Source organism: Melospiza melodia, chromosome 25 (assembly GCF_035770615.1).
Source record: "Melospiza melodia melodia isolate bMelMel2 chromosome 25, bMelMel2.pri, whole genome shotgun sequence".
Classification (NCBI taxonomy): Eukaryota; Metazoa; Chordata; class Aves; order Passeriformes; family Passerellidae; genus Melospiza; species Melospiza melodia.
In genome coordinates this window covers 11,300,319-11,322,791 of record NC_086218.1, presented here as the reverse complement: position 1 = coordinate 11,322,791, position 22,473 = coordinate 11,300,319, and the positions used below count along the sequence as shown (strand labels likewise).

Genomic DNA, 22,473 nt, shown 5'->3' with positions numbered 1-22,473 from the left:
GGTCACCAGCGGCATCTCCCGGCTGGAGTGGAGGGTGGCAACCTCCAGAATCCTTCTGGAGCCCCAGAAGGAATTCAACCATGGGAATTCAACCACAGGAGCCGGGCTCACGTGTGGGACCTGCCGTGGATGCAGGGCAGCTGAGGAAGTGATGCACGGGAGAGGCATCGTCCGCATCCCAGTGAGTCAGGACAAGTGGGATGGAGGAAGGAGAGTCTGTTTGGTAAATAAACCTATCACCATTCCTTTGGATGCCTCACTTCCCACTCAGGAAAAGCAGTATAAAAGTTGGTGGATCTCGGGGTGCTTCATTCGCTCAGCTTTGCCCTGAATTGTCCGTGGTCAGAGCCGAGAAGGGTAAGTCCATGTCTGCCCAAGGGAGGGATTCTTCTCTTCCTTTCCTGCTTCCAAAATGCAAAAGTTTTGGTGAAAAACATCTGGAAGGGCAGGAAAATTGCTGGGGTGAATTTAAATGTCTTGTGGATGCCTTGGTCCCACCAGATCAAGCAGAAGCAGGATCAGCCCGTGCTGCTGAAAGTTGTCTCTCATCAGCATTGAGATGGAGATGGAATGGCTTTGGTATAAGGAGATGAGACAACTTTGGGCTAAAAATCTTTAAAAGATGATCCTGGCCACCACAAAGTGATGTTGGGCTGGACTGGGGTCACAAGCCTAGTGAGAACTGGTGGTTGCCCTGGAGTAAAAAGCTTTTCCTTGCAGGGTCACTGCTGCAAGATGTGCTCCAGACAAAGCGGGTGCCACGGCTGTGGCTGCTGCTGCTGCTGCCGGGGCAGCCAACAGTCCCAGGGCTCCTCCGGCGGGGGAGGAGGCGGATCCTGCTGCGGTGGAGGATCCTCCGGAGGATCAGCCCAGAAGATCATTATCAGCTCTGGCGGCGGAGGAGGAGGAGGAGGAGGCTCCTCTGGATGCTGCGGAGGGGGATCCGGTGGCGGTTCTTCAAAGAGCATGATGGGAGGAGGAGGAGGAGGAGGATGCTGTGGCGGAGGCTCCAGTGGTGGTTCCTCAAAGAGCATGATGGGAGGAGGAGGAGGAGGCGGAGGATGCTGCGGCGGTGGATCTAGTGGTGGATCTTCTGGGATGAAGATCATAATGGGAGGTGGGGGAGGTGGAGGCGGTGGAGGTGGTGGATGCTGCGGTGGTGGATCTGGTGGTGGCTCTTCAAAGAGCATGATGGGCGGTGGAGGCGGTGGAGGTGGTGGATGCTGCGGTGGCGGATCCGGTGGTGGCTCCTCAAAGAGCATGATGGGCGGTGGAGGCGGTGGAGGTGGTGGGTGCTGTGGTGGTGGATCTAGTGGCGGTTCCTCAAAGAGCATGATGGGCGGTGGAGGCGGTGGAGGTGGTGGGTGCTGTGGTGGTGGATCTAGTGGCGGTTCCTCAAAGAGCATGATGGGAGGTGGAGGTGGTGGAGGTGGTGGATGCTGCGGTGGAGGATCCAGTGGTGGCTCCTCAAAGAGCATGATGGGCGGTGGAGGTGGTGGATGCTGTGGTGGAGGATCTGGTGGTGGCTCTTCTGGGATGAAGGTCATCATGGGAGGTGGTGGAGGTGGTGGAGGTGGTGGATGCTGTGGTGGAGGATCTGGTGGTGGCTCTTCTGGGATGAAGGTCATCATGGGAGGTGGAGGTGGTGGAGGTGGTGGATGCTGCGGTGGAGGATCCAGTGGTGGCTCCTCAAAGAGCATGATGGGCGGCGGAGGTGGTGGAGGTGGTGGGTGCTGTGGTGGAGGATCCGGCGGTGGCAGTGGGGGATCAGCCCAGAAGATCATCATCAGCTCTGGTGGTGGAGGAGGAGGAGGAGGCTCCTCTGGATGCTGCGGAGGAGGATCCGGTGGTGGCTCTTCAGGAGGGAAGATCATCATGGGAGGGGGAGGCGGTGGCGGATCCTCTGGATGCTGTGGTGGTGGATCCGGTGGTGGCTCCTCGGGCCAGACCATCATCATCAGCTCTGGAGGTGGCAGCGGAGGCTCCTCACAGCAGAAATGTCCCGTTGTCATCCCCAGCATGGTGTCCCACCAGACCAAGCAGAGCTCCAGCTGGCCCTGCCAGCAGAAGTAAGAGCCCTGGGCAGCTCCTGTTCCCATCAGGAATGGCCAAGTCTTTGCCCTCCAAGTTTTCTCCCAGCACGTCCCCATCCCTTGTGTTCCCTTGGTGCTGCATCCCTGTGCTGTGAACTCCCAGGTGGCTCCTCTGTGCCACAAATGTGACGGGAAATAAAGACTTCTGTGCACGGACAGAACTGGTTTGTGAGGTTCTATTCTCCTTTGTGGGTTTTCTTCCCAAAAAAAAAAAAAAAAAAAAGAGTAAAACATCCACAACATTCTGCTGGGAAATATCCTCCACCCTCCAGTGCTAGAGCAGATCTTTCCTATATCCAACATAATTTTCCCCTCTTTCATCCTGATCCCATTCCCTGTGTCCTGTCCCTGCCATTCCTGAGGAAAGGTCCCTCTCCAGCTTCCCTGGAGCTCCTGCAGATCCTGCAGGGGCTCTGAGGTCTTCAGGCTGATTATTCCCAACCTCCTCTCCTCCAGTCTGAACATTCCCAACCTTCCCAGTCTGGCTCCATGGAGGAGGGGGTCCTCTTATCAATTTCATGGCCTCCTCTGGACTTGCTCCAACAATTCCATGTCCTTCTCATGCTGAGGACACCAGAACTGGACGCAGCATTCCCAGTGGGATCTCACCAGAGCAGAAAAACCCCTCCCTCACCCTCCTGACTGCTCTTCTTTGGATGCAGCCCACAGACAATTGGCATTCCTATCAAATCAGGAAAATCCTCTCAAAAAGGACTCCCAAAGTCCTCTTTGGAACTGGTGGGATTAGTCTTGAGTCCAGCAAATTTTAAGTTCACAGGGTTTTTGTTCACCTCACAAACACACCTGGTAGGGAGGAAACAAAATCAGGAATTAGTGGGATCATCGGCCATGAAATTCTTGAGGGATCACGACTGACAGATTCCTGCCTTTTGGAGAAAAATGGAGAGTTCTTCTCCAGGATCGTGCCCCACATTGTCAGCATCACTGTGTCTGAGGGAATCTGGTGGGAAAAGGGATCCAGGGTAGGATTTGGCCAGGGATTTGTCCTTCATATCAACCACCACCGAGATGTTTGTGGTGAGGAGATGAAGAGGCACCATGACCTGCCAGCCCTTCCTGAGGGCTCCAGAACTGCAGGGAAAAGGCCCCAGCAGAGATCACAAAACTGATAATGTGGCCCTGAAGCATTTTACATCCCCATTTCCCTTCACGCAACACAGGCATCCAAACTTCTCCCTAACCTGGAGAGGTTGTGGCAGTGCCGACCCTGTGCTCCAGCCACGCCTTTCCTACACCTTTGGCAAACAAATCCATGGGATACTGAAACTCTTGAGGGATCACGACTGTCAGATTCCTGCCTTTTGGAGAAAAATGGAGACTTCTACTCCAGGATCACGCCCCACATTGTCAGCATCACTGTGCCTGAGGGAATCTGGTGGGAAAAGGGATCCAGGGTAGGATTTGGCCAGGGATTTGTCTTCTCTTGTATCAACCACCACCAAGGTGTTTGCGGTGAGGAGATGAAGAGGCACCATGACCTGCCAGCCCTTCTCAAAGGTTCCAGGACTCCAGGAAAAAGGGCCCAGCAGAGCTTCACAAAACTGAGAACGTGGCCTTGAAGCATTTTACATCCCCATTTCCTTCATCCAACACAGGCATACAAACTTCTCCCTAACCTGGAGAGGTTGTGGCAGTGCCAACCCTGTGCTCCAGCCACGCTTTTCCTACAGCTCTGGCAAACAAATCCATGTGCTACAGATCCAGTGCTTCCACGGGTCCCACCCTGGCCTCTCCACACTCTGTGATCTGCAGGAGCTCCTCTCACCACCTCTCCAAAAACCTCCACGGCCTTTCCACATCCCTGGGTCAGGACGAGCTGCTCACACTGGGTGTCCCTCTGTGCCAATGAGCTGCTAATCCTGAGTCTGGCTAATCCCAAATCCTAATCTGGGCAAGTCCCTGCAGGTTGGAAGGCACAGAAGGGATCAAGGTGTTGAGATGCTCAGGAGTACAACACCCACACGCCAGAGCTGGGAGCCAGAACAGCGGTGACACCTCAGATCTGGAGATGAGAACAGAGATAAGGCCATGGGAGGGACTCCAAAGCTGAACGAAGGAAGCCCCTGCACGTGTGTCCCTGCTGCTGGTGGCCCTGTCCCCATCCCAAGGGTGTCATGTGTGAGTGTTCAAAGTCACGTTCATGGTGATGACCGCCAGGACCTGCTGCTGCTGTGACTTGTCCCCACAGCCAGAACCTCTATTAATCCTTCCTCTACTCAATGTCCCGTGAGGGCGGATGCTGCTGTCAGGCTCCAAACACGCGTGACACAGAGCTGGTGCTGGGACAGCTGTGCTGACAAACTGTCATCCTCCAGCAGGGAACACATCCAGGCGACTCCCCTGCTCAGGTGTGGGTGGGGTGGCCACCAAAACCCTCAGAAATGGGTCCTGTTGAGGTAGAGGATGTTGTTTAATGTCCTGGAGTTCAAGGGTCAGGTCTTGATGGCCTTCAAGTGCAACTTTGGATTCCAAGGATGGAGGAGGCTGGAACCTTGGAAGGATTCCAAGGTTTTGCCCACTCCAGCCTGGAGACTGAGACACCTGGAAGCTGGAGCTGAGCACAGACCTCCGTGGATATCCAACGGCCGCTTCCACCTTGGGGTCACAAAAGACTGGAGGAAAATGTCCCCTTTGTCACTGTCACATCCTCTGACACAGATCTGGGCAGCTCCAAAGAAGGGAATTCTGTTGGGGTGGCACCTCTTGCCTTTTCCAGCAGGATGGATGTGCTCCTGCTCCCCGTCTTGCCAGTCTTTGAGGGAATTCTCCAAAATTCTCTGTGACTCTGCTCAAGCACATCCTTCATCCTTGTCCTTCCATCACACTGGCTCCAACTCACTCCACTTGGCATCTGCTCAGTCCCCACTCTGTCCTGAGCACCCAGAGAGCTCCATCCCAGAAGAAACACATTGGGTCCCCCCCAAAACAGACCCCGAGATGTTGCTTGCCCCAAAAATTCGGAGCGAGGCTCCCGGAAGGGAATGATTAGGCGGAATTATCGGCTGCGATACAGAACGGGGCCGATGCGCCTCCTTCACATCTCCTCTGCTGCAGGTGAGTCAAGGAAGGAGGCAGCTGAGGCCAAGCTCTGTCAATAAATCTCTCAGCATTCCTTAGGGTGTCTCACTTCCCTCGGAGCACGGTGGAGCTGGTATAAAAGCTCAGCCATCCCAGGGCTCCTCATTCAACCCACGCCGAGCATCACCACATTCCCACCAGCACTGAAGGTAAGCCCATGGATACAGAAACTTCTGGAACCTCTACACAGGGAGATCCCTCCACCAGCTTGTCTTTGGGTGTTCTTGGAACCGTGGTGTCTCCAAAACCAACTGGAGGTGCCAACAGAGCTCCCTTCCTTAGACAGGGGCGTTGCAGGTGGAGCTCTGAAAGCTGAACTTTGAGCTGCTGAGTCAGTGTGAGACATCCAGAAGGATCCACACCATTTTTGAGGCATGTCAGAGCATGTGTGCAAACCTCGGGAAGTGTTCCCAACCTCCCTGCACGCAGAGGGTTCCTGGAACTGTTGTGACCTGCAGAGATCTCCCTGGGATGTCAGGGCAGGTCTCAGGGTGGGAGTTTAAAGTAGGGCTGCAGAAGATGGGACAAGTCCTGGGAATTCTTCCTTCCTGAACTGGGAAGGCTCAGCTGCATGTCCAAGATTCTCCTTTCTGACAGCTCCGTTCCTTGCAGGGTCACTGCTCCAAGATGTGCTCCAGACAAAGCTCCGGAGGCTGCCATGGGATGTCCTCCCAGTCCAGCGGGTGCCACAGCCAGGGCTCTGGTTGCCACAGCTCCTCCAGTTACCAATCCCAAGGCTCCTCCTGCTGCGGGAGCGGAGGGGGCTCCGGCAAAGTCATCATCAGCTCTGGTGGTGGAGGAGGCGGATCCTGCTGCAGTGGGGGATCCTCTGGATATGGGATGGGAGGGGGTTACGGTGGTGGATCAAAGAGCATCATTGTAGGTGGAGGTAGTGGAGGTTCCTCTGGATGCTGCAGTGGAGGATCCAGCTATGGGATGGGTGGAGGATATGGTGGATCTTCAGGATCAAAGACCATCATTGGAGGGGGAAGCAGTGGAGGTTCCTCTGGATGCTGCAGTGGAGGATCCAGCTATGGGATGGGTGGAGGATATGGTGGATCTTCAGGATCAAAGACCATCATTGGAGGGGGAAGCAGTGGAGATTCCTCTGGATGCTGCAGTGGAGGATCCAGCTATGGGATGGGTGGAGGATATGGTGGATCCTCAGGATCAAAAACCATCATTGGAGGGGGAAGCAGTGGAGGTTCCTCTGGATGCTGCAGTGGAGGATCCAGCTATGGGATGGGTGGAGGATATGGTGGATCCTCAGGATCAAAAACCATCATTGTAGGTGGAGGTAGTGGAGGTTCCTCTGGATACTGTGGTGGAGGATCCAGCTATGGAATGGGTGGAGGATATGGTGGATCTTCAGGATCAAAGAGCATCATTGGAGGGGGAAGCAGTGGAGGTTCCTCTGGATGCTGCAGTGGAGGATCCAGCTATGGGATGGGTGGAGGATATGGTGGATCCTCAGGATCAAAAACCATCATTGTAGGTGGAGGTAGTGGAGGTTCCTCTGGATACTGTGGTGGAGGATCCAGCTATGGAATGGGTGGAGGATATGGTGGATCTTCAGGATCAAAGAGCATCATTGTAGGTGGAGGTTCCTCTGGATACTGTGGCGGAGGATCTTCAGGCTATGGCATGGGAGGAGGGTACAGTGGTGGCTCCTCAGGAGGGCAGACCATCATTGGAGGTGGTGGATCCTCTGGATGCTGCAGCGGAGGATCCAGCTATGGGATGGGAGGAGGATACGGCGGTGGCTCCTCAGGCCAGACCATCATCATCAGCTCTGGAAGTGGCAGCGGAGGCTCCTCGCAGCAGAAATGTCCCATTGTCATCCCCAGCGTGGTGTCCCACCAGAGCAAGCAGAGCTCCTATTGGCCCTATGGCCAGCAGAAGTAACAGCCTCAGCCAGCTCCAGTTCTGAGTCTCTGCCATGGCTCCTCCTTGCCTTCAGTCCTGGAACTGCTGCCTGGTCCTTCCCAGCATGTCCTCTCCTGTCCCTGTTCCCTGGACCCTCATGTGAGATCTCCAGGATTGCCCTGCTGTGCCCTGCTCCTGGTGTTGTGGTTTGATAATGTTCTGCCACTTTTTACACCCAATAAATGTTACAATTGCTCAAACCTGCCCTTTTTTTGGGAGTTTATTTCTTCCTTGCACCACCAACCCGCACTTTGTGGTCTTGGGATGTGGAAATGTCTCTGATGAGATGTTTCACTCCAAAGCCACCAGGTTTATTGTCTCAGAGGTTTTGCACCTTCATTTTCCACCTGGGCTCTGTGAGGGAGGAACAGAAGATCCCAAAATTCACAGGAACCACAGCACCAACACCCTTTTGGGCATGGTGCAGGCCCTCTGAGTCCTCTGAGGTGCCAGCACAAAATGACCACCTCTGTGAACCTGATGGGAGATGTGACCAGACCCACCAGGCTCAGTCGGGGAGAGCAGGGATTGGGGATACCCCAAGAGCAGCAGGTGGGCATGACAACATCCACAGCCTTGCCATCCTCCTCCTTCCTGCAGCAAGCTGAGGGAACACCCTCAGGCTGTGCCAGAGAAGGCTCAGGCTCGACTCCAGGAGGAATTTCCTCATGGAAGGATGGTCAGATCTTGGATGGGGCTGCCCGGAGAGGTTTGGAGCCCCCATCCCTGCAAGTGTTCAAGGAAGGACCAAGCCTTGGAGGTTTGGAGTCTCCACCCCTGGAGGTGCCCAAGAAAGGACTGGACAGGGCACTCAGTGCTCTGGGCTGGCTGACAAAGCCGGGACAGGCTGGACTCAGTGGTCTGGGAGGGCTTTTCCAACCTCAAGGATTCTGGAATTCCACGATCTGTACCCAGAGGGAAGCCTCACCTTCAAACCAACCAACCCAGCCCCAGGCCAGGCAGGCGGGAACAAAACCAGCATCAAATCCCTCAGGCTGCTGCAAATCTTCCTCCTGGCCTCAAAAATCCCCCTCTCCCCATGCTTTGCACCCTGTCCTGGCAGCCCCACAGCCCCACGCACGGATTTCTGCCCGGGGATGGGATTTTGGCCAAAACTGGGACTTTTTGTCACCACAGCAGAATTTTCCAAAGCTGGTTCAGCCTCCAGGAGTTGCTATGTGGCCCCACTGCTGGTTCCACAGCAGAGGAAGGAGACGAAAAAGAAGGAAGGGAGGGATGTGCAGGCATAATCCTTCATTAAAGTGTAATCCAGCCAGGCTGGGTTTAAGCATGCGTACATTCACACCTCTGCAAATTCTGCCTTTTTTAAGCTCTCTTTGAGCAGCCTTGCAAAATTCCCACTTGGGGCATCAATCACTTTGAACGAGCTTCTGGCTCATATGCAGGTATTTTCCTCGGAAAAAAAAGTTCCCCCTGGAGCCACCTGGGAGGGATCGGGTTGTCACCAGAGCTTTGGGAGCTGTTCCTCCCCACTGTCCCTGCTCTCGATGTGCGTTTTCCTACACCCACATCCCCACCCACCTCTCCCGGGGTTGGGGGACAGAGGATTCCTGTATAGCCCAGGGCAGGGGCACAGGAATGGGCTCATTAAGCAGAAGTAACAATTACAGCGGCGAAATGAGCGGTGTGAAGAGAGATATGGATCGGGAGTCAAAGCAAACACTGGAATCGCAGTTTGGTAAATAAATCCTTCTCATTCCCGAGGGTGTCTCACTTCCCTTACATGTTAAACACCATATAAATGTTCCCGAGGCTGTTAAAGTGTCTCATTCAGTCTACCTTTACCTTCTAAATGTGTTTCCGATGGCTGAAGAGGGTAAGTCTCTTTTTTTTCTGGGATTTTATCCTTTCCTAGTCATGGGATTAGGCTGATTTGATACCTTGGCTTGTGCTGGAAGCAGGACCCGTCTGCCTGAGCCAAATCCTCGGGATTTGGGTGGGGTCCAGCTCCCTTCTGGGTCCAATCCCTGCGGAGAAAGGTGAAATCAAGGCACCAGAGTGGGATGCAGAGAGATGAGCAGGGTAAAAACCCAGATGTGTCTGTGGTGGGGTCGGCACGTGCGGACAGCACAACCTTGGTGGGTTTGAATGCACAGGACACATTTTTATATTATTTAATAACAGCTGGACCTCAGAATGGCCACAAGCCTCTGTGGCTGGGCCAATCACCTTCTATAAAAGAATTTTGGGGCTGCAGTAACAGAGCCAGGGTGGAAACTTTGATCCATCAAACAACAACTGAGGAACAGAAAGGAGGATGATCCTCAATGTTTTTGCAGTTCTGTGGGCATGAAAATGAGTGGGGGAAACCATGGCAGTTACTAGAGGGGAAAATAATACATTTCAGATTTTATATTTCAGTTTTTGGATTCAGAACATATTTCAACTTTTGGATTCCCTGGAAATAGAGGTAGAAAGAGGAAAGCTATCTCAGGAAGAGCCCAGATATCCTTGGATTTGGGGCTTGGAGCAAACTGATCCAGCAGAAGGTGTCCATGCCCATGGTAGGGGGTGACAGTGGATGAGCTTTAAGGTCTCTTCCAACCCAAACCACTCCACAATTCCATGATTCTCTACCAGCTCAGTTTCAAAGCCTGGAACTGCCACATTGCTTGACAGCACCTGCCTTGGTGCTGGCATGAAGCAAAACTGTGCAAGTTCGGGAGTGTTTTCCTGTCCTCTTCCAGCTTCACCACTGGGGGTGTTTTCCTGTCCTCTTCCAGCTCTACCACTGGGAGTGTTTTCCTCTCTTCCAATTTTACCAGCAGGGGTGTTTTCCTTTCCTCCTCCAATTTTACCACCAGGGATGTTTTCCTTTCCTCTTCCAGCTCTACCACTGTCTGCGGCGCAAATGGTCACGGCAGAACCGCGGCTACAGCCGAGAAATCTCCCTGAGCCACCACGGCTTCTGCTCGGGCGCCTTCACCAACCGCCACGGCCGCGCCTCCTTCTCATGTGGTGGGGACAGTTCCGTCACCTACAGCCGGAGACCCTCGTCCTGCCCGCCCCTGCCAGCGCCAGCCCCCTACAGCATCTCAGGGAGGTTCTCATGTGACACCGACGGGTCCCTGGTGGTCAACAGTGGGGACTGTGGGGTCACGTCTAGCTGGGACCCTGTGGTGAGGACAGTCCCGGTTTATGGCTCTGGAATGGGGATGGAGTATGGTAGTGAGGATGTGGGGTCTGTTATCAGCAGTGCAGGGGGAGGTGGAGGATCCATCTACCATGGAGGGAGTTCGGGAGTGGTGGAGGGAGCAGGGGCTGGATATGGATACTCTGCACCCCTGAGTGGCACCCTAAGCACTGGGGGGGTCTCTGAGGGATCAGGGTACTACGGAGGAGGGTATGGATACGGGACATATGGGACATATGGAACATATGGAACTGGGATGTTGCCCGGGCCAGAGATCAGCCCTGCGGGCGCAGGATGCGCCCAGGTGGTGCAGCAGAAATGCCCTGTGGTCATCCCCACCATCAAGAGCGAGCAGTGCAAGCAGAGCACCCACTGGCCACCCATCCAGAAGAAATGAGTGGCCCAGCCTCTCCCACATCCCAAAAGTGTCCTTGGATGTGCCAAAGTGGAATTTTGCCCCCCTCAATGGTGCCATTACATCACAGAGCTCCGCATTCTTCACGTAGAGCTGTGCTGACAAAATTCCCCAGGAGCTGCTGGAAAAAGGGGTTTGTGCTGTGGTGATGGGAAAAGGTTCTTTTCTCCATCTCCTCTAGATCAAGGGTTGGAAAATAAAATTTCACGGTCTGTGGGTAATTTCATTATTGGGATGGTTTCTTTCATTTCTGGCTCCTTCACTCAAAATGCAAGTGGGTCCCTCAAGGAATCTCCACAACACAAAGGACATTTTTCATGTGTATTTTACACCCAATTTAAATGTAAATTTTATGTTAATACAATAAAAATACATCACTTTCAACCAGGGGAGTTCAGGTGGTGCCAGACTCTTCCCAGTAGTGCCCAATGACAGGACAAGGATAAACCAAACCTCAATTCCACCTCAGTATGAGGGAGGATTTATTTCCACAGAGAAGGCAGAGGAAGGAGTGGGGTCTCCCCTTCCAGAGACATCCCAACCCCACCTAGAAGATCTCAGGAGAGATCTCCTGCTTCAGGAGATCTCCCTCCCAACCCCAACTACTCCAGAATTTTGGGATTCTGCTCTTAATTCTGGCATCCTGGCTCTTTCTGGAGTTGCTCTTCCCACCCCACGGAGCCCCCCACAAGCCTCATTAAGGAGATCTGCCAATTTCCCGGGGGATTTCCGACTGATTATTATTTACAGCGTGACCTGGCAGTGAAAGGTTGTTTACTTGGCTCCTGCCCTGATGGCGAAACCCCGAGCACGTAGAACCTCGTGCATGAGGCAACTCCGAGGAGCTCCTTGGCTTCCTCTCCATAACCTGCTCGTGGCATTTTTTTGATAGGATCAGGCCCTAAATTAAGCACGGGGAGAGGATGGTTCCAGTGCTGCTTGGGACGTGAGGTTTGCCCAACTTTTAATCTTCTCTTGTTTGACTCATCCAAATACTTGTTAGGAAGGGAAAAAAAAAAACACCTGTAGATCTGGGTCCATATAAAAGTGAGACATAAAATCACATTGTTAGTTTTTTACCTTTCTGGTTTCACCCGCCTGGGGGGATTTTGACTTTTTCAACTCCATAAAAATCCAGAAAACTTTGCCCTGAATCACCAAAGACCCAAATCCTCTGAGCTCTAAACCTGTGTTTGATGCCACGGGATCCCTCACATGTAAAGTGTCACACGATAATCATGTGGGGACAATTACGCAAGATTTTGTCACCAGCCCTATTAAATTCCATTCTAAAATTAGGCAGTGTTATCATTTATTTGCTTTTATTTCTATTTCTGAAATCTACCACTTCATCATTGATATTTCTGTGGGTTTCCTTCCTTCATTAAGGGAAGCGAAAAAACTCTGAAAGCTCAAATAAATTTCCAGAGAATTCCACAAAACCAAGCTCGGAGCCTTCAAATATTTGTGCTTATCCAAGTGACCAAAAACCACCTCAAAATTTCAGTCCATCCCAAAAGAGAGAAAACTTGAAAATCACATTTTTTCCTCCCTGGTTCTGGAGGCTGCTATCAAAGAGCACTCCCAAAGTTTGGATGGTTCAATATTTAATAAATCCAGGGTGCACAGGTTTACACCCAAGGCTGGACACGAGGAGCTGGAGCTGATCCGCCCTCCCCAGAGCTCAGCTCCAGCCTGAGGCTGGGAGGAGTCCCAGGCTGGGTTTTATCCTTTTGCACAGCCAGGTTTCCTCCCCTCTCCTTGCACAACAGGGCAGGGACGAGTCATCCTGTGAGGAACCGTGATAACACAGGAGTCATCCCAAAGCCTGATAACACCTCATTCCCGACTCTAATAAACCAAGACTCATCCCAAACTCTGATAAGCCAGGACTCATCCCAAGCCTGTCTGTGCTTGTCAAACCAAGGCCCCTCTCCTGCAGCTGTTGGTAAACAGGCTGAGCAGTAAACACAACTCTGGCTTCTGGATGAAAGTCTCCAACTGGCGCCTCTGGAGAGAAACTCCAGGAATTGTTTCAGTGATAGCAAACAGAGCAACCCCTCGGCTCTGCCCAACAAAACTCTTCCACCCTTCGGCCTCAGGGCATCTCTGCCCAGCCAAACCTCATGGCTCCATGAGGGATTTCAGGTGGGAAGTGAGTGAGAACACATCAGGAGTCCTGCTGGAATTCCATGATGGGGAGGGGAAATGAGAAGTCAGGGATGTTGCGAAGCCATGGTTGCATCCAGGATTGCACCACCCCAGTGCACTGCCCCAGGTGCTCCCATCCCGCCCCAGGGAAGAGCTGGTGGAGCTCAGGATGTGTGGGGAGCTGGGATCTGTGGTCTCTGACCCAGCATTTTACTCACAGCTTACTCACGGGTGCAAGGTTTGCACAAGCGGCTTCCGTCGGCACCGGTTTCCCATCGTTGCTCCAGAGCTTGGCAAATAAAATGGAGTAAAATATGAGAAAAAATGGAAAATTTCAATGAGGAATTCTGCGTGGGGCATCTTGGGGCTGACCAGGAAAAACATCAGCAAAGAAAATCGGTGGTGACTGTGTCAGTGATGGTGGAATGGCCGTAAAATCAGGTGAGATAGAAACTACAGGAGTAGATGTCCAGGTAGATGGACACAGGTGGGAAATCACAGAACCATGGAACCACAGAAGCTCAGAATCCCTGATCTCACAATCACAGAATCCCAGAACAGCAGGGGAGCAGGGTCACCTGGAGCAGGTGACACAAGGACAGGTCCAGGAGGGTCTGGAATTACCCCAGACACTCCAGCTGTTCCAGGGGAGAAGGTCTCCCTCATGTTGGGGAAACCTTGTTACATTTTTGGGGAATTCACAGGTGGAAGCCAACACTTCCAGCAGCAGCCTGTGCCACCAGATGGGTTTGCCAGGTCACCTCCCAACCTGAGCCTCCCACAGTGGCCACAGACTTCACCATCCTGGTTTTGTTCCTTTGGTAAATGACCCCACCAGAGAGGGGACCCTCAGCTCACTTCTGGTACCTGCAGGTGCCTCATGGGGTGAAAACTACTTTAAAGATGTTTTCCAAGCACGTTCAACCAAGACTTTCTAAGAATTTACCATTTTTCATGGCGACAACCTGAGAATGGTGGTTTTTCTCCACAAGAACCCCAAGATTTTTCTCCTGCTGAGACCAGTCGGGGAGGACGGGGCACTGGGACCTCTCCTTCCTGCCAGACTCCAGGTGAGAGGTTTCGGGAGGACAGGAACCCCAAAACTCACCACCTTCGCCACCCGTTTTGCAACCCAAAATTCATCATGCCGTGAGGGTGAGCCAGCCCCGGCCGCCCACACGGTTTTCACTCCGAGCCCGCCAGGGGCAGGGCGCAATTAAAGCTGTGTAAGACGAGGAAGACAATCCAGAGCCTGACAAGTCAATCAAAGAAATCAGGTGGAAGGAGCTTTTGAAGGTGATGGGTAATTAGGGGTGGGGCTGTTTTGTAAATACCTTGGTCATTTTTTCCCCTCAGGGGGTTATTGCATTTTCAGGAAGGGACTTGGGAACTGTATAAAAGTCCTTGGAGGGGAGAGCAACTCATTCACTCAGCTCCACTCCTCTTCCAGAGCCTTCACAGCCCAGGTGAGTGCCTGCTGAGCTTTAATTCCAAGGAGAATTCCCTGCGCTGAGATGAGCTTTGCTCTGGGGGCATTTCCTGGGGTTACTGAGAGCCGAATCCTCGGCTCTGGGGCTGGCACTGCTTTGTGCTCCCAAAAATTAGGACTGCCTGTGCTGAGAAGCAAAATTTATTACCTGTAGTTATGTTTGGATTGCTCTGGTGCTTTCCAGCATCCAAAGGACAAACTGGAAATTAATTAAAGCAAAGAATGGGGATTTTGGTATGAATGGGAGGCAGCAGGCTGATTTTTCATAAGAAACCTCGGGGTTAAACTGGGAATTTTAATTGCTTTTATAAGCCTGACTCCTTTAATAATCTCCTTTGGAAAACATTCAGGAGACGAAAGTATTAAAATTTCTTCCTTGAAGTATTGAAATTTCTTCCTTGAAGAAATTTAGGAAAGGACAGAGAAGGAGGATTTAAACTGTGAGAGGAAGGAGCAGCAGGATCCTCTTCCAGCTCAGCATCCTGGATGATTTTTGCCTCCCTGAAATCCCAGCAATCCTCAGCAGGGTTGGGATGTGCACAGAGGATTTTCCTCATGCTCAGGAAATTGGGCCTGGAGAGAGCAGAGGACACGAGGAGGGAGGAAAGCTGAGGAAATTGTCTTTATTTTGAGCACCTGCCTTTGGAAGTGGATTTTTCCAGGGCTTTGCCACCAGTCCTGGCCTCTCAAGGCTATGAGATTTTGGGATTTTTGCCAAGATGCCTCTTGCTGGTGCAGGATCTCCCAGCATCACACAGGGTATGTGCTCCTCCAGGAGCATCCCGGGATGCAGCCAAGGAAGAGCAACGAAATGGCTCAAAAAATAGCAGGGAAATGGCTCAAAAAATAGCAGGGAAATGGCTCAAGGAAGAAGACAGAAATGGCTCAAGGAAGAACAGGGAAATGGCTCAAAAATAGCAGGGAGGTGGCTCAAGGAAGAACAGGAAAATGGTTCAAGGAATAGCAGAGGAATGGCCCAAGAAATAGGGAGGAAATGGCTCAAGGAAGCCATTGAAATGGCTCAAGGAATAACAGGAAAATGGCACAAGAAATAGCAGAGAAATGGTTAAAAAATAGCAGGGAAATGGCTCAAAGGAGAGCAGGAAAATGCCTCAAAAATTATCAGGGAAATGGTTGAAAAAATGACAGGGAAATGGTTGAAAAAATGACAGGGAAATGGCTCAAGGAAGAAGAGGGAAATGGCTCATTGGGGCCCAGCAGAATAAGAGGCCAGGGCTGCTGTGGGGTCTCATGGGGGTGTTCAGATGGTCCAGTCTGATCCAGCACTGCGGGAACGAACCCCCAAACTGGGGGAACTGGGTGGGTAGAAAGGCAAATCCTACTGGGGCATCTGAGATTGATGTAAACCATTCCCTCCTGGCCCCTAACACCAACCTTCTCTCCTTCCCAGCTCTTCAACCTCCTCTCCGCCATCCCGAAGATGTGCTCCCGTGAGAACAGAGGCTGCCACAGCTCCGAGAGCTCCTCCTGCCACGGCGGCAGCTCCTCCTGCCACGACAGAGACCGCTCCTCCTGCCACGGCTCCGAGGGGCTGGTGTGCCACGAGGTGACCGCGGTGCCCGACGTCACCCCCGTGGTGGTGCTGACCCCTCAGTGCCCGGCGGGCACCGGGCAGGTGCCCCTGGCCCAGGTTCCATGCCAGCAGCAGCAGCAGCAGATCAAGCAGCCGGTGCAGTGGCCGCCGCAGCAGCAGAAGTGAAGAAGCTCAGAGCTTCTCCCCTGTCCCTGAGCTTGGACAGGCCCTGCCTCATCCCTGCAGCCCTTTTCCCTCCTCCTGAGAACCCCTGAATGGCATTAGTGCGGTGGAATTGGGATTTGTTCTTCGTTCCCTGCTCCTGTCTCCAGTAGCAAAGGTGTGATGTTGAATTAAAGCCTAAAAGCTCATCAAAACCTGCTGGCGTCCTGGTGTTTTTCCACTGCTTTTCCTTTATCTTTGGCATCATTCCCCAGCCTGTCTGGGCTGAGGGGAGCTGCTTTCCACAGCTCCCTCCCCTTTCCCGTGGCATTCCAGAGGCTGGGGTGGCTCTGCCCTGCGAGTCCCCACACCTTGGGCACCTGCCAGGCTGATTTCAAAATCTGTCTGGGGCTGAAGGTGCAGCTCAGCCTCTCTGCAACCCTAGCCCTTGGCTCGGAGCCTCAAACCTCCACCTTGTAAAGGGTTTGCAGTTTGTTTGTGGCTGGTGAACACAGTTCAGGCTGTGTCCTGGAAGTCTGGAAATACCTGATCTCCATAAAGAGAAGGACACAAGCAGAGGAAGGACCACGTGGTGCTCAGTATCCCTTCTGACCCCTCTGAAATGGAGAGTTTGGGGTTAGATTGGTCTTTGATGTGAGGGAACTCTCCCTGCTTTGAAAATCTGTGTTCCCTGGAGGAAATCTCCGAATCCCAGAGGAACTGAGGGTGGAAAAGCTCTCCAAGACCTTTGAGTCCAACCTGTGCCTGATGCTCACCTTCTCACCCAGCTCAGGGCACTGAGGGTCACCTCCAGGTTTTCCCTGGACACCTCCAGGGATGGGCACTCCAAACCTCCCTTTCCGAGTCCTGACCACCCTTTCCAGGAGGAAATTCCTCCTGATGTCCCCCCTGAGAATCCTTTTCTCCCAGCTGAGCTCCTCCAGGAATTCTCCAGCCCTTTCCCCAGCTCTGTTCCCTTTTCTGCCACACTCCAGCCCCTCAATGCCCCTCTTGAGTGAGAAAAAACCATTCCCATCTCCTCCTGAAGTTTAAACTGACTTAAACCATTAACGTTCTGAGCCCCTCCTTGTAGATGTGAAAGGGAAAAAAGGAATTTTAGATCCACAGTTGGATTTCTCACTGCTCTTGATTTCTGTGGGGTTTGGGGCTCTGTGGGATGAGAGCAGCACTGTGTGTGATGCACAAGACATTTAATTAGTCAAGGGTTCATTATGAACCTTTGAAAGGAATCAGAAAGGTGCTATTAGCACCGGTTTTATTACTGCTCTTAATTAAAATAACGAGGAGCCTCAATGCCAGGTGTGAGGTCGGTGATTGCACGGGCAGGGAATGAACGTCGGGGTTGGGAACAGGCTCCAGCCTGGCTTGGGGACATCCAGGCCTGCCAATCCCTATCCCCCCTCACCCAGCCTGTGCCAACCCAGCCAGACGAGTGGCTCCAGGCTGGGTTTGGGTCTGCCTTTGTGGGAAGGGCAGATAAAATTTCCCTGAATCCTTTCCAAGCAATCCAAGGTTTCACCTCCACTCCTGGCTGAGCCAGAGCCATCCAGGCTGTGCCACTCCATGGAAGGAAAGATTTTTGGGAAGGGATTGAGGAGCAGAGACAGGGAATCTCTCCCTGGAGAGCTGGAGTGGTGTTACCTGCACACACATCTGCAGAGGGAAGCAGGAAAAGCTGCAGGAATCCAGCAGGAGATTGTCCCCACCTTCACCTCCCACAGCAGCCAAGGTCCTGAACCCCTGCAGAGAAATTCCCCAGGGATAAAAAAATATAAAATATTTTTATAGGGATAAAACAGGGATGAAACACTGCACTCCACCTTGCAGTGTTTGCAGCGGGCACAGGTGGGTCCAGGCAGAGCCAAGTCAGGTGTGCAAACATGGAAAATTCTCTGTAAATGCTCCAGAGCGTTAGTGAAACCCACTCAGTCAAACACAGGGAGTGGCAGCACTCATCCCAAACCTCATGGAGCTCATCCCACGCCTCCTAGAGCTTATCCCACACCTGGAACACATCCCAGATCTCATGGAACTCATCCCAGACCTCATGGAGTTCATCCCACACTTCCTGGAGCTCATCCCACACTTCCCGGAGCTCCAGTTGCTCATCCCATACCTCCTGGAGCTCATGTCATACCTCATGGACCTGGAAGCTTCCACAGTGAGCCACCCCTGGAGAATGGGGCCTTTGCCCTCTCATGACCTCAGTCATTTCTGTTTCCTGCCCCACTTCCTGAGACTTACATATGTCACTCTTTTTTTTCCATTTTTCCCTCCTCACCTCTCCCAGGTGACAGCAAATCTCCTCCCACACGTGCCCAAAAATCCCAGAAGTGCTTCCTGACCACAGCCCGACCCAAACCTCTCAGGGAGGAGTCATGGGTTGGTTCTGTGCACCAGGGGAACACAGCTCAGCTGTGAGTGCTCCAGTCTGAGGGATCCCGGTGAGTCAGCAGAGCATCACCCCAAATCCCTCGTGCCTCACTCCTAATCCCTGGTGCCATCCCAGTGTTGACACATTCCTGCCTTTTATGGGACAAGAAGATGTAATTGATGGGTCAGATGGGCATGACTTGTACCCAGGCACAGGAGACCAAAGTTCACCTGTGATTCACGGGAAAATCCATGTTCTGAAGTGTCTCCTGCATCACGTTGTTGTGTTTGTGTCTCCATCCCTGTCTCATCATCCCTGAGATCATTCCAGAAGTTCTGGAAGCAGGGCAGCAACGGCATCACTCTGTCACGGCTGAAATAAAAAATTCTGGGTAAAATCAGAAGAGAAAATAACCAAAACCTGGTTATTTTAAATAACCAACCCCTGGGAGGGTTTGGGGCATCTTGGAGGTGTCCAAGGAACACCTGGACCTGGCACTGAGTGCTCTCAGTGCTTGACCAGGTGTGGGTTGGTCAAAGGCTGGGGTCAGTGGTCTTGGAGATCTTTTCCAACATCAGAGATTCTGGAAATCTGGGATTCTGTCCACCCCAAACCATCCTGTCCTGGCATTTGATACCACTGCCCCCAACACCACGTTGGGGTGCAAAACCAGACTGAAACAGCACCAGAGGCCTCAGGCTGGGTTTGCTCGGCCAGGTTTTGATGGATGGGGATCCACAAGGGTGGCAGAACCTGTGGGCGATGGACAGGAACACATTCTGGGGCAGGTTTGGTGGCAGAACCTGTGGACCATGGACAGGAACCCTCCCTAGGGCAGGATTGGTGGCAGAACCTGTGACCCCGTGGACAGGAACCCACTCTGGTTTGGTGGCAGCGCCTGTGGCTTTGGTGGACACGTGGAGGAGAAATCTTTGCTGGTCCACGCGGGGCAGGCAGGTTGGAATGATCACTGAAGGACAGATTTGGGCTAACACAAACCTCTCATTGAGATATCCGGCCCCATTGTGCAATTCCCCTGCAGAATTCCTGCCCTAAACCTAATCCTCAGGGATTAACATCAATAATTATATTTTCACATGGAGGTCGATCACGTGGAGCTCCTGGTCCAGGTGACCCTGAGGAATTTGGGATTACAAACTGCCTGATCCACGTTGTCCACAAACAGATCCATTGGTCACTTCCCATGAAAATTCCTTCCAATCTCGTTCATAGGGAGGCAAAGGAATTAATGAGCTATTAATAATTACAATGCTAAAAACACAGAGCATCAAAGGGAAAATACGGGAAGCTGAACACAGCGGATAGAAATGGGCTGGGATGTGTAATTAGGGATGCCTCATGTCCCAGATAAACCCGTGGAAAAGTATAAAAGGTTTCCAATCCCAGTTTCCTTCACTCGCTGCTCTGCTCCAAAACAGCTCCATCCCTGCTACTGGAAGGGTGAGTCCAAATTTTCTCTTCCCCTGGAGTTTTTTTTAAGGAAACTTGGAGTTTTTCCATGAGTTTTGGTGGAATTGGGGTGAGGGACACTCCCTCCTCACTTCTGGATCTTGCTGGAGACCAAGTTCTTGTTATCCACAAGAGCAAATTATTAAAACCAATTAAAATAAAGGCTTTGAGCAGAGGCTCAAGGCAAACCAAAATAACAGAAAGGGCAGAAAATACAGACAGAGGGTTTTGTGGAAAAGGGGCTTGGAGGTTTCCAAGCAGGAGGAACCAGAGGGTCTGGAGCTGCTTGTGGGAAATTAATGTTTCGACCAATTTTGCTCATGGGAAATTGATGTTCGGACCAATTTTTCTCTGGAAATCAAGTCCCACCCATAAAAGTTTCTGAGGGTTTAGCGGGGCATTAAAGCACCTCCCAACAACACTGACCCCCACTTTCTCACCCCTGAAGAACTGGAAATTAGGAAGAAAATGGGGAATCCCAGAACAAATATCTATAAGCTCCTGCTGGCTGTGACCGTTCCTCTCTCCCCTCCAGCTCTGCCAAAACTCCAGGACGATGTGTTCCCGCGGCTCCTGCCACAGCCACGAGACCTCCTGCCATGAGTCCCGCTCCTCCTGCCACGACTCGGGGGCCTCGTGCCACTACACCATCCAGAGGCAGCCTGTGCAGAAGTTCAGCTACGTGATGCCCTGCTGCCCCCCGGTGCAGCCCTGCTGCCCCCCAGTGCAGCGTTACTGCCCCCCAGTGATGCCCTGCTGCCCCCCAGTGCAGCGTTACTGCCCCCCAGTCTGCCCCCAGGTCACCAAGAACATCTGCAAGCTGCCATCGTGCTACCCCAAGTACTGAGGGCACACTGGATGGCTCCTGCCTTGGATGTTCTCCATGCCTGAAGCTTCAATCAACGGTTCTTTATTCCTATTTCTAATTTGATCCTCGAATTCTTCATCTGTGATTAGAATTGGGTTCCTGGTTTTGCTCTAATTTGGTTTAATCTGCTCAGCGTGCAAGACCCAGCTCAGGTTGCTTCCCATGAAGCTGGGAATGATTCCTGCTGCTTTTCATCCCTCTGACAGCCTCCAAAACAATAAAAATTGATTTCCAAAAGTAAAAGAAGTTTGTGGTCTGTTTATTCTTTGACCTTTTTTCTTCAGAATAATTGTTACCTCTGACTTCTTTGTCACCACTTTTCTCCTCAAGCTGATCACAAAATGTCCCTAAAATTTCAAAATAATAAAAGCCAGCAATTCCAGAGGCATTCCTGGAGCAGCAGAAGGCTCAGGGAGCTCACCTGCACCATATTTATTCACATATTGATCCACAGAATATGTATTTATACATTTATATCCAAAAGGAATTGCTCACAGGAGGGTGGCACAGGTGATTCCATGGATGCCTGGAAGTTCCCAAGGCCAGGCTGGACAGGGTTTGGAGCACCCTGGGACAGTAGGAGGTGTCCCATGGCAGGGGTGGCACTGGAGATCTTTAAGGTCCCTCCCCATCAAGCCCATTCCAGGGTTCCACTGGAGGGAACTGAGTCCCCTCCTCAGCAGCTCCTCACACTTCGTTCGTCCCTCTGACTCAGAGTCACAAACATTTTGAGGTGTCTAATAAATGCAAATAAGCACCTCATGGCTTTTCCTAGCCCTCCTTCTTTCACTGAGCTCCAAATTACTGTTTTCAGCGACAATTGCAGGCACTTAAAATAAGTATGAAATCTCTCTGGGCTTTTGACAACCTCAGACTTTCCTTATCTCCCAGTCCAGCTGAGCCACCAGTTCCAGAACAGGCTCTGTGGCTGCATCAGCATCCCCAAGAGCTCAGCAGCCAGACTCAGCTGGAGTTAATAACCCTGGGAGTTGAATGAGATGATCTTTAATGTCCCTTCCAACCTAAGTCACTCCACAATTCCCTGATTCCGTGGATTCCTCCTGCCTGACAAAGAATTGACTCAAGGGCCTACCCAAAAAAGGAGTTTAATCCACCCAAATGAAGCATTTCTACATCACAGCAGCTTCCAAAAGACTTCAGATTTTCCTCAGCTCTAAAAGATTTTCCTAAAAGCTGTTGGGTTTCTGAACCATGGCCTGACAAATAAATGCAAAGATTTATAGAATCATGAAATAGTTTTGGGTGGGGAGGGATCCTTAAGAACCTCTGAGTTGTTCCTGTGGCTCTCACCTGGATAAAAGTCACAGGAAAGGAACAATCACCCATTGTATTGTTCTAAAACCTTGGGCTGCTCTGCGACAAACTTGGGGCCAAAGATCGAAACACGGGAAAGAATGAAAAGTACAAATCTGCTTAAATTAAATGAGACCCCACAGAAACGAGGGATTGACAAGAGGCAAAATTCTCACACAAACATTTCCTGCTGAGGATTTGAACCCCTTCCCCCATCCAGGAGGAAAATATTGTGACACAAACATAAAAACAGCTGACATTTGGCAAACGGAATGGAAAAAATTGGGATTGGGGACGACGTTCTGGCGTCACCTCCGGAGTCGAGGCGTCGGGTCCCAGGTAGTCACCAGGACCTCCCTCTAATGAAGTCCCTGGGAGTTGTGCCTCTTAATTATAGTCCCTT

The 22,473-nt window shown here is 51.9% G+C and overlaps 3 protein-coding genes across 3 annotated transcripts; all 3 read left to right on the top strand.

Moving 5' to 3' along the window:
- Positions 1 to 332: 332 nt before the first annotated feature.
- On the top strand, positions 333 to 2,249 carry LOC134429359 (loricrin-like). The gene is made up of 3 exons (XM_063176502.1): positions 333 to 357; positions 721 to 1,636; positions 1,715 to 2,249. The coding sequence occupies exons 2-3, from the start codon at positions 736 to 738 to the stop codon at positions 2,071 to 2,073; spliced, it is 1,260 nt and encodes a 419-aa protein (XP_063032572.1). The 5' UTR covers positions 333 to 357; positions 721 to 735; the 3' UTR covers positions 2,074 to 2,249.
- A 3,013-nt stretch (positions 2,250 to 5,262) lies between these two features.
- Positions 5,263 to 10,913, top strand: LOC134429312 (loricrin-like). The gene is made up of 3 exons (XM_063176449.1): positions 5,263 to 5,341; positions 5,805 to 7,094; positions 9,968 to 10,913. The coding sequence occupies exons 2-3, from the start codon at positions 5,820 to 5,822 to the stop codon at positions 10,667 to 10,669; spliced, it is 1,977 nt and encodes a 658-aa protein (XP_063032519.1). The 5' UTR covers positions 5,263 to 5,341; positions 5,805 to 5,819; the 3' UTR covers positions 10,670 to 10,913.
- Positions 10,914 to 19,858: 8,945 nt separating this feature from the next.
- LOC134429363 (putative small proline-rich protein 5) lies at positions 19,859 to 20,999 on the top strand. Its single transcript, XM_063176510.1, has 2 exons — positions 19,859 to 19,879; positions 20,424 to 20,999. The coding sequence occupies exon 2, from the start codon at positions 20,445 to 20,447 to the stop codon at positions 20,733 to 20,735; it is 291 nt and encodes a 96-aa protein (XP_063032580.1). The 5' UTR covers positions 19,859 to 19,879; positions 20,424 to 20,444; the 3' UTR covers positions 20,736 to 20,999.
- Positions 21,000 to 22,473: the final 1,474 nt, after the last annotated feature.